At 43.8% G+C, this 16,512-nt stretch overlaps 1 protein-coding gene across 1 annotated transcript in view; it reads right to left on the reverse strand.

The window, feature by feature from the left end:
* MATN2 (matrilin 2) overlaps window positions 1-13,949 on the reverse strand; it is a 64,685-nt gene extending 50,736 nt beyond the window's left edge. The window contains exons 1-4 of the mRNA XM_060277695.1: window positions 13,789-13,949; window positions 6,482-6,646; window positions 3,185-3,754; window positions 939-1,061 (exon numbers count right to left, since the gene is read on the reverse strand). Of these exons, the coding sequence (XP_060133678.1) occupies window positions 939-1,061; window positions 3,185-3,754; window positions 6,482-6,596 (808 nt within the window). The 5' untranslated portion in view covers window positions 6,597-6,646; window positions 13,789-13,949. The remainder of the gene's footprint in view (window positions 1-938; window positions 1,062-3,184; window positions 3,755-6,481; window positions 6,647-13,788) is intronic.
* Window positions 13,950-16,512: the final 2,563 nt, after the last annotated feature.

Here is a 16,512-nt window from a genome sequence, read left to right on the forward strand (position 1 = left end):
GCACGCCAGCCCCACCCCCGCCTGTTCTTCCCTCTCTGCATGAAGCTCCACCACTGGTGAAACAAAATGGAAATTGAAAGTGTTTTTAAAAATGAGGATGGGAGAATTGGAAGGGGAAAGACATAGGCAACAGGTACATGTACTACCAACTATAGCAGGCATCCCCAAACTGTGGCCCTCCAGATGTTTTGGCCTACAACTCCCATGATCCCTAGCTAACAGGACCAGTGGTCGGGGAAGATGGGAATTGTAGTCCAAAACATCTGGAGGGCCGAAGTCTGGGGATGCCTGAACTATAGCAATGTTCGTGTTCTTGTGGTGTTCCTGTGAACTATAGCAATGTTGGTGTTCAACATGGACCCGTTGCTGAAAATGTTAGCAATTCCCCCCTCAAAGATGTTTCCCCATTATGCATAGTGCATAATATGCTGGGTGTTGTTATGCTGAGAATTGTCCAGCTCCCACCAGAAGCAGGCAATGATATGGAGCAAAGGAAAGTACAGTGGTACCTCTGTTTAAGTACACGATTGGTTCCAGAAGTCTGTACTTAACCTGATGCGAACTTTCCCATTGAAAGTAATGGAAAGTGGATTAATCCGTTCCAGACGGGTCCGTGGAGTACTTAAACTGAAAGTACTCAAACTGAAGCGTACTTAAACCGAGGTATGACTGTACAGCCTTACATTTACATCAGAAACTGCACTATGTTGTACTAGAGAAAACTTAGTTTTCTTAGAATATGTTTATACACACACACACAAACCATTCCACCATTTTACCTTATAAAAAAAAGTTTTCAGGAGTGGATATATTGATTTTCCAAGGAAGTAATGTCAAATGTTTTCAGGCAGTTGAGACCACAACAGCTTTGCAATTTTACACCAAAGACTGTATTTATGAGTTGGTAAGATATAAGAGAGATACAATAGAAAACTCACTATTGCAAGTCCTCTGGTCTGAGTTCAGAATATACCCTTGTTTGCATTTACATACATAGGATCCAGGAGTGTTGATGCAGAAATGGTCACAGTCATGTTCAGTCACACTGCACATGTGTTGGACTGAAAAAAGAAAAGTAATTAAACAAAACTACTTCTGCTAAAGACTTAATATACAAAAAAAACTAGGGAAGAGGTGTAAAAACCTAGTAAAGAGGTTTTTATTTCAACGGACAAAGAGAACGTGCATGTTAAAGGAATGAAACGAGCACCAAAATAGTCTTTCCTGCTCAAAAATCTTTGTATAAAAATCCCACACTAAAGCAATCCCTTCACAAATCCAGCCATGTGTGTGTTGGTACTCCTTTCCTTTCCTTCCTGTTACTTGCAACCACAGCATCATACCGGTATTTCATTATGACTGAGCAAAGTTGTACCCAGGTCTCCTCGGTCCAAGTTCACCATTCTGCCCAACACATCACACTGTCCCTTTTGTTATCCAAAGTGATCAGATGGGCTTGCTAGATGAATTAAATGAATATACCTAATACCCACAGTCCCCATACCCACTGGTGTTTAGCAAATCTGTATTGCAGATGAGGAAAAAAGAGAGTTTGGAGGACTGTGCTGGCCACACAATTTAAGATTTGATGTCAAGCGTGGTGGTTTCTTTGTGCAGATGGTATCTTGATTTTCAGGATTTTTTTTTGCAGTTTCAAGCTCCAGGCAGGAGCATGCCCTACAGGTCAATTCACAAATTTATGTTCATAGCTCAGTAACTAAACACAGAGAGAGCTTTCATGTGAGGAGTCAGAATGTGATAAGATTATGGATATGCAAATGAGAGTAAATCCCGAATCATTTCTGTGGACCGTCCATGTTCTTCTAATACTTACCACAATGAGAACTATGACACGCTAGGTGTTTATAACCCCACCCCTTAAAAAATTAAAATGTATTTGGAAGAAATGCATTTCTTAAATTTAGATTTTAGATTTTGCAGTCCATGTTCAAACTATCACAATTTTCTGATTAATGTGTGGATGTCATTTCTATCTTCAGGAACATACCACAGATTTCTAAAGACACAAATCCTATGCCAACTGTACCCTGAGAATAACGGGAAAGTAAGAATGTACTCACATGTGCAGAAATTGCACATGGACAGCCAGACTGAAGATCAGGAGCAGCACAGCTGATTGGTACTCAATGCAAAATAGAAATAAATCTATCATGTCATAGAGAAGACTGTGAATTTCATTCAGGATATTAAATTTATATTAAGATTTAAACACAATGATAAATCATCTTTTATTGCCACATGTATGAGCCACGGTGAGATTTGTGCTTGAAGGGAAATTGACAGCGAAACCCTTCAGCACATAGTGTTGATATGTCCTTCATATTGTGCTGTCTGGAAGAATTTATTGCTACCATTAATCCAAAAATTTCCTGGGCACCCGGCAGATTTCCATCTTGCCTTTTTATTGCAAGATACAGATCCATTTGTAACAAAATTAACTTCTGTTTTGTCATACAACAGACGTAATGGATTGCTGTATGGAAATCGAAATTTCCTTATTATATTTATATTTAATTTTGTATACCTATTTAGTCTTTTATTGTTAGTAATTTTTAATCCAATTTGTCTGTGTATTTGTTCTTGTCTTTGTCTGTGTACGAGCTCAAAGCTGAAATAAAGTGATTGGACATTGACAGCTTTCATACGAGGTTGTAACCATCCACAGTTTCCCATTCTGTCTGAACATGGGAAACTCTGCTTTGTACAAATCGTAGTTAATTAACAAACCAGGATATTAAACTATTGTTTGATTCTGGCATGTACATGTGAACGACCTATGACAGCTTACCATATTCAGAGAAAACAGGAAGATGCAGTTCATTACCAACTGCAATCAGAAGTTTTACATTTCCTCCCTTCCAAACCAAGAAAGAAAGTGAAAGTGAAAGTGTGTGAGTCCAAGGTTCACTGCGGCTCATGCATATATGTAATGGAAAACTGTTTTTTGTTGTTGCATCTGAACACAGCCTTAAATAATTATTTGTGGTGCTTCCAAAAAAAACAAACCTGTCTATTCATTAAACTCATTGCAATTTGTCTTTCATGATAAGGAGCCCATGGTTCTGTCATGCATCTGTTTCTTTTAAAAACAAGAGGGAGGTAGGGAGGCACCTTTAAAAGACTTTTCATCCAAACTTTTAAAATCTACGTTTAAGAGCCTTACCGCAAAGTTTAGTCTGGAACACAGAAGTCAGCGTTTCAATCTGGCTGAAATTTGCAACCAAAAACACATGGTCTTCATAAGGTTCACTCCCAATGGACTTGAGGGTATTCATATCTACTTTTCCCACGCCGATAGCAAAAATTAGAATCCCCGAATTCCTGGCTTTTGCGGCAACATCTGCGACAGGATCCTGAGGCCTCCCATCTGTCACTATCATGATCACTCTAGGCACATTCTGTCGAAGTGGCCGAGCCCCTTCGGATTCTGTAAATGCGATGTTCACGGCATACTGAATGGCTAATCCCGTCATGGTACCCGTAGCCAGGTAGAGCATTCTTTTCACTGCTCTCTCCACATCCTGTTTCCTCCTAAAGGTCTTCAGGGAAAATTCATGTTTGACCGTGCTGGCATATTGAATGAGTCCCACTCTAGTGGCATCCGGGCCAATGTCCAAAAACTGCAAGATGGTTAAGATGAATTCTTTCACTTTCTCAAAGTCATACGGGCGAACACTACGAGAGCTATCGATGATGAACACAAGGTCCAGCCGTTTGTTATTGCAAAAATTTTCTAGAAAAGGAGGGAGAAAAGCAGATATATAAAACAAACAATTCCCCTAATTGAGTATGATGGGTCAGGTAGAGTGCTTATTTTTTGAATTGAGAACTAGGAAGCAAATGAAATTTTATTTACAACCCACATACGCTCAATCCACCAATATCTTTAGTGTTGTGGTTAGCGTGCTGGACCTTGGAGACCGAGGTTCAAATCCCTACTCGGCCATGAAGCTCAGTGGATGACCTTGCTACAGTCACCATCTTTCAGCCTTACCTACCTCACAGGGTTGTTGTAAGGCTGAAATGGGAGGGGAGAGTAGCATATGTACCACTCTGACCTCTTGGGTGGAAAGGTGGAGTACAGTATAAACATGCTACAGTCAAACCTCGGTAATCGAATGTAATCCATTCCGGAAGCCCAATCACCTTCTGAAATGTTCAACAACCGAGGCACGGCTTCCAATTGGTTGCAGGAGCTTCCTGCACTCAAGCGGAAGCTGCATCAGATGTTCGACTTCTGAAAAACATTTGAAAACCAGAACATTTACTTCCAGGTTTTCGGCGTTCGGGTGCCGAAACGTTCCCAAACGTTCAGGATCCGAGGTTTGACTGTACTAATAATACTAAAAGAAGAATTGTGAATTAGCATAAAAGACGTAGGCAACAACTAAATTTTAGCTAGTGGTAAGTACCTAACATTATGGGCTCCTATCTTGAGGCTGCATATTCTATAGTCACTGAAGCATCTTTCCATCTTGGGGAGATACAAAGTCAAAATAAGTTTTTTTTTGTTTTTTGTACTGTTGTCTATTGTTGCGTACCTAAGCAAATTGTTGAAGGATAAATACTGAAAACATGTTTCAGCAACCAGAAACATTTGTGGGCACAGAACAACAATGCTTTTCATGGTCTATGAAGTAACCATGTTTTATCCATTTTGGGGCTACAGTCAAGGTTTCTTCAGAGAGTCACAGAAAGGTTGCTAACGCTTTCAGAACCAGAGGTTGCTGAACATGCTCCAAAATGAGCAAAAATAGCATTCCATTTCTAATGAGATGCAGAAATGCTGGCGTATTTATTAGTTTTCCATATTATTACCTCACTCCTGTATGCAGTTATTTCTCTCTTTTCTTCCTAGCGTAGAATAAAACACTAATAATTATGGTATGATAATTGTACATGGATAACACGCGGGGGATATTTGCGGGAATGAAGTCAGAAAGAAAGACGTTAAAACAGAGTTGGAAGGGCTGAACTTAAGTTTGGTCACCACTGGAGACCAAACTAGGAAGCCTGGACCTCAATCTGAGGAGTTGGATCCAGTACATTGTTTCTCTTCCAATTATGCCGTAAGCTGGAATTCTCTGTGTTGATTCAAATGGAGTTGAAAAAAGTCAAAGGGGGGGGTCACCCTCAAAAGATGCTCATCATTTCAAGTAAAAAGATTAAGTGAGCTATTTTCAGTGCAACTTTTCAGACTCAAGTACATGAAGAAATGGAGCCAAAAAGGCAACACAGTCTTCTTACTAGCCTTGAATGCCAGGTGTGGGTTCCTCCTTCCCAGGACATTGCTTTGGCACCACTTTTAGAAGCAGTGATGCAGCTTTGGAATACTAATAGTCAGAGAGCAAGTGTTAGTAACTAAAGCTGTGGATTTTGTATATGTTCCATAATTAAATAATGAGAAATAAGAAGAAATTGGGTCAAATGCAGCACTCTAGCCAAGGCAAATTTGGGAGTCTTTGCAAACATCACATGGAAATGAAAAGTTCTGGCTTTGTATAGCCATGCCCACAATTCTGGCTCTGATTTACAATTAATTTAGTCCAAAAAGAAAAGGGGATAGGACAGGACAGGACAGGACAGGACAGGACAGGATAGGATAGGATAGGATATATCTCCCCTCATGGAACTTTCTGATGCAGTTCTAACAAAGATAACAATATTAAGCAGCAAAGGATTAAAATAACAACTGTGAACATACAACTTTAATTTTTGTGATTTTGATCCCTAACCTCTATTGGGAACCCAGCGTATACGACACATTCGTAAGCAATTTGAAATATAAAAGGTGAATTAGGTCATCTAGTTGAGCTTCTAGCAAAATAGATTTACTGTAGTAGTTTATTCCAGGCACTTCAAGCAATAGGGTATAATTCATATAACTAATGCTATTAATACTAACAATTTCCCCAACATGTACGTGCCATTTTAAGTGTCAAACTAGACATTTATGAATGTAACCATCAACCCACCGTGCCTTTTTAAGCAGCAAAAGCTACTTCCAGAAAGGAACAGGGACTAGAGAGGCAGTGAAGAGAAGGGAGTGCTTGACTATTTTCTTGCTCACTGTTTCTTGCTCCAAATCACTCCAAAGCAACTATCTCTCTGCCCCCCTCCCCATAAAATCATGGCTGTTTTGTAATCTGATAAAGGAAACAGCAGGCAAGGAAAAGGTTATGCAAGCCTCTCTCTGCCACTTCACCAGGTTCTTTGGTCCATCCAGAAGCAGTGTTGCCTGTTTAAAAAGACCACTCATCATAATGGTATATGCATCTTCCCAAACTGTTCTACTTATTCGCTTCCCTATCCTATTTCTAGTGTTGTGGCTTCCACAATAATCATCCCCTCCAAAAGAGGAGAGCAGTGCAGTCCCCATTGCTTACCATCTACAGTACAAGCATTAGGAAGTCCTAAACTGTATGCAGGTATTGTTTGAAAATGCCAACTTGCAACTCACCAAGTAAAGAAACATCATTTCTTTGACTTAAAATTGTCCCTGGAAAGTGTCTCTCTCTGGCCAAGGCAGGGAAAAGTCCAACCAGCAAAAGGAAGCATGAGATCATTTTCTTCATTTTTCAGAAAGAACAAAGAATGGAGCGAGATGGATAATCAGGGCACTTCACTGTGACAAGAGGAAATGAGATTAAGTTTTATTTTAGGCAATCACTGCCAGAAATATGCCGTGCACCTTTCTTTTAATGCTGCTTCTTTATGAATGTACACATAACAATTAATTGTTATTGTTATTATATTTAATTATATCCCACCCTTTCCCCAGCCCAGGACTGAAGGCAGCTTATACAGATAAAATAGAAAAAGCTAAAAATATAGACAATGCCCTCATTAACAATCTTATATAAAAAGACTAAGAACATTTGTAAAAGACTTTAGAAGGTGCTGTAAAACATCTTCCAGTGATTTGATTCATTTGTATTCGGCCCTTCTTCCAAGGATGCTCACTCCTCAAAACAATCATGTGTGGGGCAGGTTACAGAGAAGAGGTTGATTTGCATATTGCAACAGGAAGCATACATAGAGCAAAGATTTTGCACCTGGATCTCCTATGGGGAAGCCTAACACTTCACACCACAACAGGTGTTTCTGTGCCACACTGACATGCTTACTTGCTGTGATTTGAGATTATGAATTTCGTGCATATATTTTCACTTATTTTTGTACTGTGATATGGGCAGTTTATGGCTGCAATCCTGCGCGACACTTACTTGTGGTGGGGATAAAATAGGAAAGGGGAGGGGCTCTGTCTGCCGTCCTGAGCTCGTAGAGCACGGGTGTCAAACACAAGGCCTGGGGGCCAAATCCGGCCCGCCAGACCTCGTCATGTGGCCCTCCGAGCGCCCCAGCCAGCGGGACCCAGCAGCGGGACCTTGCTGCTGAAGCGCCGTGCCGACAAAGCGCCGGCAAACAGCTGGGGCCGGGGGGGTGGGGTAGAAAGGCGGCCGGAGCAGCGCTGCGTGGAGCGCTCCGAGCCACAGCAGGAGGAGGAGGAGGCAGCTTGCCGGGTCAGCGCCCAGCAGCGCCGCACGGAGAGTTCGAGCCTCTGCGACGCAGCAGTGCTCTGTAGCACTTTGAATCCTCCTCCTCCTGCCACGGCTCGGCGCCTGGAAACGGCTGCTGCTGCTGCTGAAGCACAGACAAAGCACCCAGCAGTGCCGCGTGGAGGAGGATTCAAAGTGCTACAGAGCACTGCTGCGTCCCAGAGGCTCGGGACTCTCCGCACGGCGCTGCCGGGCACCGACCCAGCAAGCCGCCTCCTCCTCCTCTTGCCTCACCTCCTCCTCCTCCTGCCTCGGCTCAGCCTCATGAACGTGAGCTCAGCAGCGGCTCAGCCTCACGAACGTGCAACTCTGAGGCTTTACGCACTTCTCCTAAAACGGACACCCACTGCCTCACGCTGCACAGGAAATGCTTTTTGCTCCTGGGTCCCTTCGCGCTCTTTTCTGGCGCTGAATCAAGGCAGCGACCCCCCCTCCCTTTCTTTCTTCCTCTCTCTCGTTCTTATTCTTTCTTTCCCTCTCCTTCCTTCCTTCTTTATCTCTGTCTTCTCTCCCTCTTTCTTTTTCTTTCCTTCTTTATTCCTTCTTTCCTACTCTTCTTTCTCTCTCCCTCCTGCTCCCTCTTTCCTTCCTTCCTTCCTTCCTTCCTTCCTTCCTTCCTTCCTTCCTTCCTTCCTTCCGTCCTTCCCATCTTTCTTCCTCTCCCTCATTCTTATTCTTTCTTTCCCTCTACTTCCTTCCTTCTTTCTCCCTTTCCGTCTTCTCTCCCTCTTTCTTTTTCTTTCCTTCTTTATTCCCTTCCTTATTTCCTACTCTTCTTTCTCTCCCCTCTTTCCTTCCTTCCTCTCTCCCTCCTACTCCCTCTTTTCTTCCTTCCTTCCTTCCTTCCTCCCCTCCCCTCCCTCTCCCTCTCCTCAGAAACATTGTTGTTGTTGTTTAGTCGTTTAGTCGTGTCCGACTCTTCGTGACCCCATGGACCATAGCACGCCAGGCACTCCTGTCTTGCACTGCCTCCCGCAGTTTGGTCAAACTCATGTTCGTCTCAGAAACATAGGATACTGCTTTATACTTCTGGCCCTTAAACCCTGGAACCAGGAGAGCAGCTCCAGTGAGTCAACCTCAGCCAGTCCCTTTGGTGAAGGGTGGTGGCTCACTGGCAGAACATCTGTCCTGCATGCAGAAGGATCCCAGCATCTCCAGGTACTAGTATCTCTGAAAAGGGTCTGCATGAAACCCTAGCGAGCCTCCACCACCCAGTGCAGTTACCAAAAATCATTTTTCAATAAATTGTACAATAATTGTACATTTGAATATCTACTTGCCATTATTCTGACTATGTTTCTGCTTTCAGAGCTAGTTATTACTTACATTATTACAAAAAACAGTAATAATTGAATGCAGTGACAATAATTTATGATAATAAAGAGTGGACACATAGTCCTACAGATACAACCGGCCCTTTGAGGGTGACTAAACTGCTGATGCGGCCCCCGATGAATTTGAGTTTGACACCCCTGTCGTAGAGGAAAGGTAGGTTAGCAATGTAATAATAAATAAGGATCCCATAGAATTCAATGGTTCTGAGTAAACATTCCTAGGGCTTTAGCATTGGAGAAAGGCACGATGTTAAGCTTTTCAACATATAAATGCAAATGTAAAACAAAGAAAAGGCCACATATTTATAAACGCTCACACTATTATGCAGCCCAGTGGGTTAGCAGACTGTAGTGCTTATTTATTTACTCAGTCTTTAGTTTGGGTTAAGCACTCCCTTCCCTCTGCTCCTTCCCTCCTTCAAAGCACCTCTTTCTTTTTCAAAGAAGATACCATCTGGGCTCTCTTACACGTGGCCCGCAATATCATTTGCTCCACAGAGGATACAGTCCAAATGGACGACACCCAATTAAACCAGGCAACACCCATTTAAAAATACGCATAAAGTATCCAAATTAAAATAGCATTAAATCAGCTAAAGCTCAAGAGTACTTAAAAACCTTGGGCACATTCTACTGGAAAAAAATATATATTATGTGCAAGCCTTCATTACCGTGTTCCATTAAAAGACAAACGGACGCAGGAAAACTCAGTCATTGTCATTGCTGGCATCCGCCTGTCTCAACAATGGAAGCGTGCGCCAATAGAAGAGTGCACCATAGGGGCTAAAGTCAAACCATTGGAGAGTTTCAGCACCAGCTGTGGCTGTAGAGATCAATCAGGAGAAACATCTTCTATTGCAGTTGGGCCAGATGAAGGCATCTGGCTGTTACAGATGCACCATGGCGTTTTTTCTATCAGCACTCATTTCTCCTCTGATCACTGCTGTGGATTTAAAGCATACTCAACTCCTCCCAAAGAACCCTGGGAACTGTAGTATGTTGAGGGTACTGGGAGATGTATGGGTAAACTGCAGTTCCAAATAGCCTTTGACGGAAGTAACATGCATCAAATGCGCTTCAATTGTATGGTGTATACACAGTGTCTAAGGACATAAAGGTAAAGGGACCCCTGACGGTTAGGTCCAGTCGTGGACGACTCTGGGGTTGCAGCGCTCATCTTGCTTTACTGGCCAAGGGAGCCGGCGTACAGTTTCCGGGCCATGTGGCCAGCATGACTAAGCTGCTTCTGGCGAACCAGAACAGCGCACGGAAACACCGTTTATCTTTCCGCTGGAGCGGTACCTATTTATCTACTTGCACTTTGACGTGCTTTTGAACAGCTAGGTTGGCAGGAGCAGGGACCGAGCAACGGGAGCTCACCCCGTCACGGGGATTCGAACCGCTGACCTTCTGATTGGTAAGCCCTAGGCTCTGTGATTTAACTCACAGCGCCACCCACGTCCCTGTCTAAGGACATAGAGCAATCCTAATTCCAGCTTGGGTGGAAGATGAAGGGGCAGGCAAAGCCCTGTTTTCTGATACAGCAGGCTGGAGCTGGCAGTGAATCAGGTCCAAAGCCATCAAATGATGGCAGTAGGCCATCTCTGGAGCCAATGAATCCTGGACTAGCTTACCCCTCCCTGTTACCATTTTGAGTCTTTCTGTGGGCTGCTGCCAGTGGGAATCCCACTGGCTGTGTTTCCAACCACCTGCACTTTTGCCAGGCAGAATGGGGATCTTCATGCAAGAGCCAATGAAGCTGTTTTGGAATCCACCGAGGAAGATCTCCAACCCACCCAAGACCCACCTACCTTCAGTGCAATAGATGGGGGTTTGGATCTCTGTCTTATTTGCTTATTATATTTATATCCTAGCTTTCTTTATTATGGAACTCAAGGTGGCATACCTAGGTTTCCAAGAAGGCTCCAGTCTAGGCAATAACTAGGTCTAGACTTGCTTAGCTGCAGTAATTTTGCTGCATCACATGTCTTCATACTATGCTCCAGTGTCAAGGAACAAAATAAGAAAAAATGGAGTTGTGTTACTGTTTACTTGGGATCTTTTGGACACTGTCCAATAGGTGCTCATGGGAACACATGCAGACGCAGTCCACAAAGCACTTACAGTTACAGCACTGTAACGGGAATTTCAGTTCCTTAGAGAAACATTGGGAATATTGGTATAAAAAGGGTTGGGATACAACTGTGATTGAAACGTTGACAAATAACATAAAATTGGCCCAGTCATCAAGAAAAAGGGATGGTTTTGGATCACAATGGTCTGATATTTGTAATGCATGTAAATAAGTAAGCAGTAATTTAATGCCGCCATCTCAGTCTGGTACTTTGTGGAACTTTTCTTTCTTTCTTTCCATTTTTACTGTAGTAACATTAAGAATAATAGTGACATTTATTTGAAGAAAGATGTTTGGCTCCCCTACAGCAATCAAGGGATGGAATCTCTTTCTTGTTTAAAATACCTGGAAAAGTGTTCTCATTCACTGCTGCAACATTTCATGTCAACAGTCAATCCACACTGAGAAACCTAAAAGTTATGCTCTATAATCTTAAATTGCATATGGAGCCACTGGGATCTACAGCTAACATTTTCTAGTTTAATAAAGACAAAGATGAAGAAGCATATAGTGATATTTGAAACAGTAATCCCATGGTTTGGTCAGCTTTGCATAATTTCCACTGGATGTGGGGAAGCAAGATTTACTGAGGAAGATTTTTGTAATGACGTTGGTCTCCTAGTTGGCAAGTTATGTTCAACTGCTCTACAGACAAAGTATCTTTTCAACAAATTGATTCTTTTGGGACAGCTCATTTGATCTCTTTGAAATGAATCTGTCATAGTTTCCACAAAATACTCGAGATTAATAGTACCATGGAGTTGGCAGAGTTAGGTTATGTATTTTATGTGGTAGAACAGATTTGATTTCTTAAGAATTGGAACTTATGGGACTGAGATTCCAGTGTTGTATTGACCACAAGTCATCAGCTCTGAAACTCCTATAGATATTTTTTTTCCAAAGTGCTTCCATGTGAAAATGTACACGGAGCATGTATTCTCCCAGAAGACGTATGTATGCACACCTTCTTTGATTTTTTTTTTGTACTGCTCATGTTTAAAAATTTGGAGAAGTTGCGTGGCTACCTAGTTCCCAATGCAACATTTCCACATTAAGAGGTCCAGCAGTGACTTTGGAAATAGCACATCATTTACAGTACATACAATAAATTTAGCTTTCTTTGCTCATAGCCACTTTCATTTGTCCTTCCTCCATTCATGCCAATGGAGCCCTTGCACGAATTAAGCCATTATTTAGCCACCGGATATCGTGGGAAAGGGTTGATTGCCTGTTGTTGTGAAAAGGGGGTGCATGCATGCAAGATGTATAATATAATTGCATTAAAAGAGAGCCGGTGGGGTGGGGTGGGGTTAGAAAAGGAAAAGCACAATTTGTGGAAAGACGACCTCAAAGGTCTACCATGTGGTTAGAGTCCGTGCCGGATTTACGTATAAGCTAAACAAGCTATAGCTTAGGGCTCCACTCTCTTGAGGGCCCCAAAAAATGTAAAAAAAAAACTATAAAAAAACTGGATGCACATTTCCAAAATATAAGATAAAAAACAAATAAAATAAAACCTACATCCAGCAACAGTGGCAAATGGCTTGAGATACCTATTAGGTCCATAAATTACCATATAGCATATATTCAACAAGGGACCCAGGTGGCGCTGTGGGCTAAACCACTGAGCCTAGGGCTTGCTGATCAGAAGGTCGGCGGTTCGAATCACTGTGACGGGGTGAGCTCCCGTTGCTTGGTCCCAGCTCCTGCCAACCTAGCAGTTCGAAAGCATGTCAAAATGCAAGTAGATAAATAGGAACCGCTACAGCGGGAAGGTAAACAGCGTTTCCATGTGCTGCTCTGGTTCTGCAGAAGCAGCTTTGTCATGCTGGCCACATGACCTGGAAGCTATACGCCGGCTCCCTCGGCCAATAATGCGAGATGAGCACGCAACCCCAGAGTCGGTCACGACTGGACCTAATGGTGGGGGGTCCTTTATATATTCAACAACAACAACAAAAAACAGCGACAATCTGTTGCTGACGAAGGACAACTGGACACATAAAGAGCCCCATTACCTTCAGTAATTTAGGGCCTCATCAAACCTAAATCTGGCCCTGGTTAGAGTGTTGGGCAAGGACCTGGGAGAGGAGGGTTTGAATCCCCACTCAGCCAGTCACCATCTCTTAAGCCCAACCTACCTCACAGGGTTGTTATGAGGATGAAGAGGGTGGGAGGAGAACCATGCGCACCACCTTGAGATCAGATAAAAGTGGTATATAAAATAAAATAAATAAAATAAGTAAGTAAGGAGAGGGCGCTCCCTTAAAATACTTCCCGCTCCCCTCCCCTCAGTCCCTCTGCATTCAGTCACAGATATGTATTAGGATTCTGTGAAAGCCTTGCTCCCCTGATAATGCTTATTCTGCAGGGGTGGCCAACTTCCAAGAGACTGTGATCTACTCACAGTTAAAAGCTGGCAGTGATCTACCCCCTTTTGGGGGGTTCAGGTCAAAGCTTTTGAGCATTTTTTTTAGGAAGGAAAGCCCTGGTTTTGGTGGTTCAGGTCATTTTAGGGGTGCAGGGCAAAGATGTTGAGTTTTTTTTCAGAGGAGTCAAAGTTTTTTAGCTTCTTTGGGGGGAGCCACTGATCTACCGGTGATCTACCACAGACGTCCAGTGAGCTACCGGTAGATCACGATCTACCTGTTGGGCATGCCCCCTGCCATTCACGCCTCAGGTCCGGGACAGCAGCTAGCGCCAAAAGGAAAGGCAGCCCTCCTCCGGCGACGGTTCTTACCTGACTCTCTTCTCAGGCGCTGCGGCTTCAGCCCCGAAAACCCGGAGAGCAGCAGGCAGCGCGCGTCCCGAGGAGGAAGAGGAGGAGGAGGAGAGGGGCCCTCCTGGCAGCGCGGCTCCGGCTCGGCAGCCAAGGAGGACGGAAGGGGGAAGCCGGCGGTGCAGTCGCCTCCCCGTCCCATCCCGGAGAGGGCGCTGAGCGGGGAAGGGGAGGAGACGGCGGGAGAGCCAGCCAAGCCCTGCCGCATTGCCGGGCGGCGGTAGGGAAGGGAAGGGGGTGGGCGAGCGCTGGCTGCCGCCGCCCCGGTAACTGACTGGTGGTCCAGAAAGCGGAGGTCGAAGTCTCCCCTCTCTTTCTGCGGCGCCAGTTTATGCCTTTGGACTCCCTCCTCAGAGACCCATCATTCTAATTTTCTCGATTATGCAACTGAAAAGGAGCAGGACCTTTGAAATCAGTAGTTTTGGTTTTGAGCATAAAGAAGTAAAACATTGCTGTGTTGGCCCATTAAAACAAGCCAAAATACACAATAAGGCAATATTAATTTTTTTTTATATTTGTATAGCATTTTTCTGGCCAAAGAAGCCCAAGGTGGCGCACAACATCTTGAACATGCAACCATTTATATACAGTAATTGAAGCAATGTTTCAAAACTAAACGCAATGGCAGAGGATAACAGGCTCAACCAGGGCAGTCCTAGATCCCAGAGCAAATATACTGTATATCTGAAATGCCTGGGGAAACAGAAATGTACTGAAGTGACAACTAAAAATGGGAAGTGTGGAGGACAATTGCACTTCTGGTGTGTGTGTGTGTGTGTGTGCCACAATTGAGGGGCCACCACCGAGAAGACCCTGTCTCGAGTTGCCTGTTGATGGGAACGGGATGAAGAGCTGGGCACCCCCTTCTCACCTTGGAATACACATTGGAAGGCATGTAGGGCTTTGTACACCAGTACAAAGGTGGCGCTGTGGTTAAACCAGGTGACCCAGGTGGCGCTGTGGTTAAACCACTGAGCCTAGGGCTTGCTGATCAGAAGGTCGGCGGTTCGAATCCCTGTGACGGGGTGAGCTCCCGTTGCTTGGTCCCAGCTCCTGCCAACCTAGCAGTTCGAAAGCATGTCAAAATGCAAGTAGATAAATAGGAACCGCTACAGCGGGAAGGTAAACGGCGTTTCCATGTGCTGCGCTGGTTCTCCAGAAGCAGCTTTGTCATGCTGGCCACATGACCTGGAAGCTATACGCCGGCTCCCTTGGCCAATAATGCGAGATGAGTGCGCAACCCCAGAGTCGGTCACGACTGGACCTAATGGTCAGGGGTCCCTTTACCTTTACCTTTACCAACACCTTGAATTGGGCTTGGTACCTTTATTAGACCAATCAAAATGTTGCCAAATAGCGTGCAAGCTTTTCAGTTCACCTGATATCTTCATCAGCCCTAAGTCTTAGGACCTTTTCCCAAGAGACACTTAACATTGTTTCCACAAATCAGTGTTTGCTTTTCATGCGTCATTAATTCAGATGACCCCACATCATTTCCAAGGGTCCTCAACCCTCAGGGGCATAACGGTACCACCAGGGAGTGAAATGTTGGTTTCCACAAATAATGGATCATTGGGTTTGGGGTTATTCAGACAATCTGCATGTGTGATAGATCTCTCACTAAATAGTTTAGGGAGCACTCATATGCACATGAAACTGGCCTAAAGCTGAAGTTAAGCCAAAGTAAAGTTACACCAGATCCAAATTCTGTTTAGCAGCACTGCTGCTCTGCCTAAGCTTGGCAGAGGGAAAATAAGTGTTTAAAATGGTGGTGTTCCCTGCTGTACTTCCAGGTAAAGTAACCAAGCTGAATGGGTTTAGGATCCAGTGTAGTCCCGTCCCTGCCCCATCCCTAAATGCCCCCTTTTCAAGACTTTACACCAGCCTCAGCTCAGCCAACCTCATCTGAGCCCTGGATGAAAGAACAAGTTGCACTGGGGTATTTTGGGCTGAGATGAGGCTGGAGATTTAACACCAGGCTGCACCAAGATATTGTTGGGATTTCATTCCTCCGTTGCAGGATGTGTGATTGCTTTCATCACATGTCTGTGTTGACATTCCATACGGTTGTAGTCATGAGAACCGAAGTTCAGTTACACTGTTCCGTTATCTTGTACTATTGCAAAGGAGCCATGTTCCTTTGTTCTGTAACACTTGTTATATAATAAAGTAGCTTAGATTCCACACCTCCAAAGCCTAGCTTCTGCTTGCACTCTGCTATCGTATTGTGTGCATGTATCTTCGGATATATGTTGCAGAAGCTCATCGGGAAAGAAGAGTGATGCATCATCCGGAGGGTCGCTTCTGGGGGAGAACGCAGCTGCCTGGCGTTTTCCAAGTTGGTTCAGAAGCCCAGCGAGGTTTATACGTACCAACAGATATTGCCATAGGATTGCCCCTTAAACCACTTTAAGAGGTTAAATAGTTTTTATCTTTAGTGGCAGAAAAACCCAACTTGCTTTGTATGTAAGGTAATGTGTATGTGTATGTGTATGTATGTGTGGTGTGTGTGTGTGTGTTCTGCTTTTCATTTTATCTGAAACTGAATTCTGGCAAAATACAACATGTTCCATTCCAACCAATAAAAGTTGATACAATAAATGATATCACCTTTCCTATTACTTTTTCTCTTACATTGTGTGGCCAGCTGCAATTGTAATCAAAGCTTATTGCAGTGGATGGAGA

This window comes from Zootoca vivipara, chromosome 8, assembly GCF_963506605.1.
Source record: "Zootoca vivipara chromosome 8, rZooViv1.1, whole genome shotgun sequence".
NCBI classification, from domain to species: domain Eukaryota; kingdom Metazoa; phylum Chordata; class Lepidosauria; order Squamata; family Lacertidae; genus Zootoca; species Zootoca vivipara.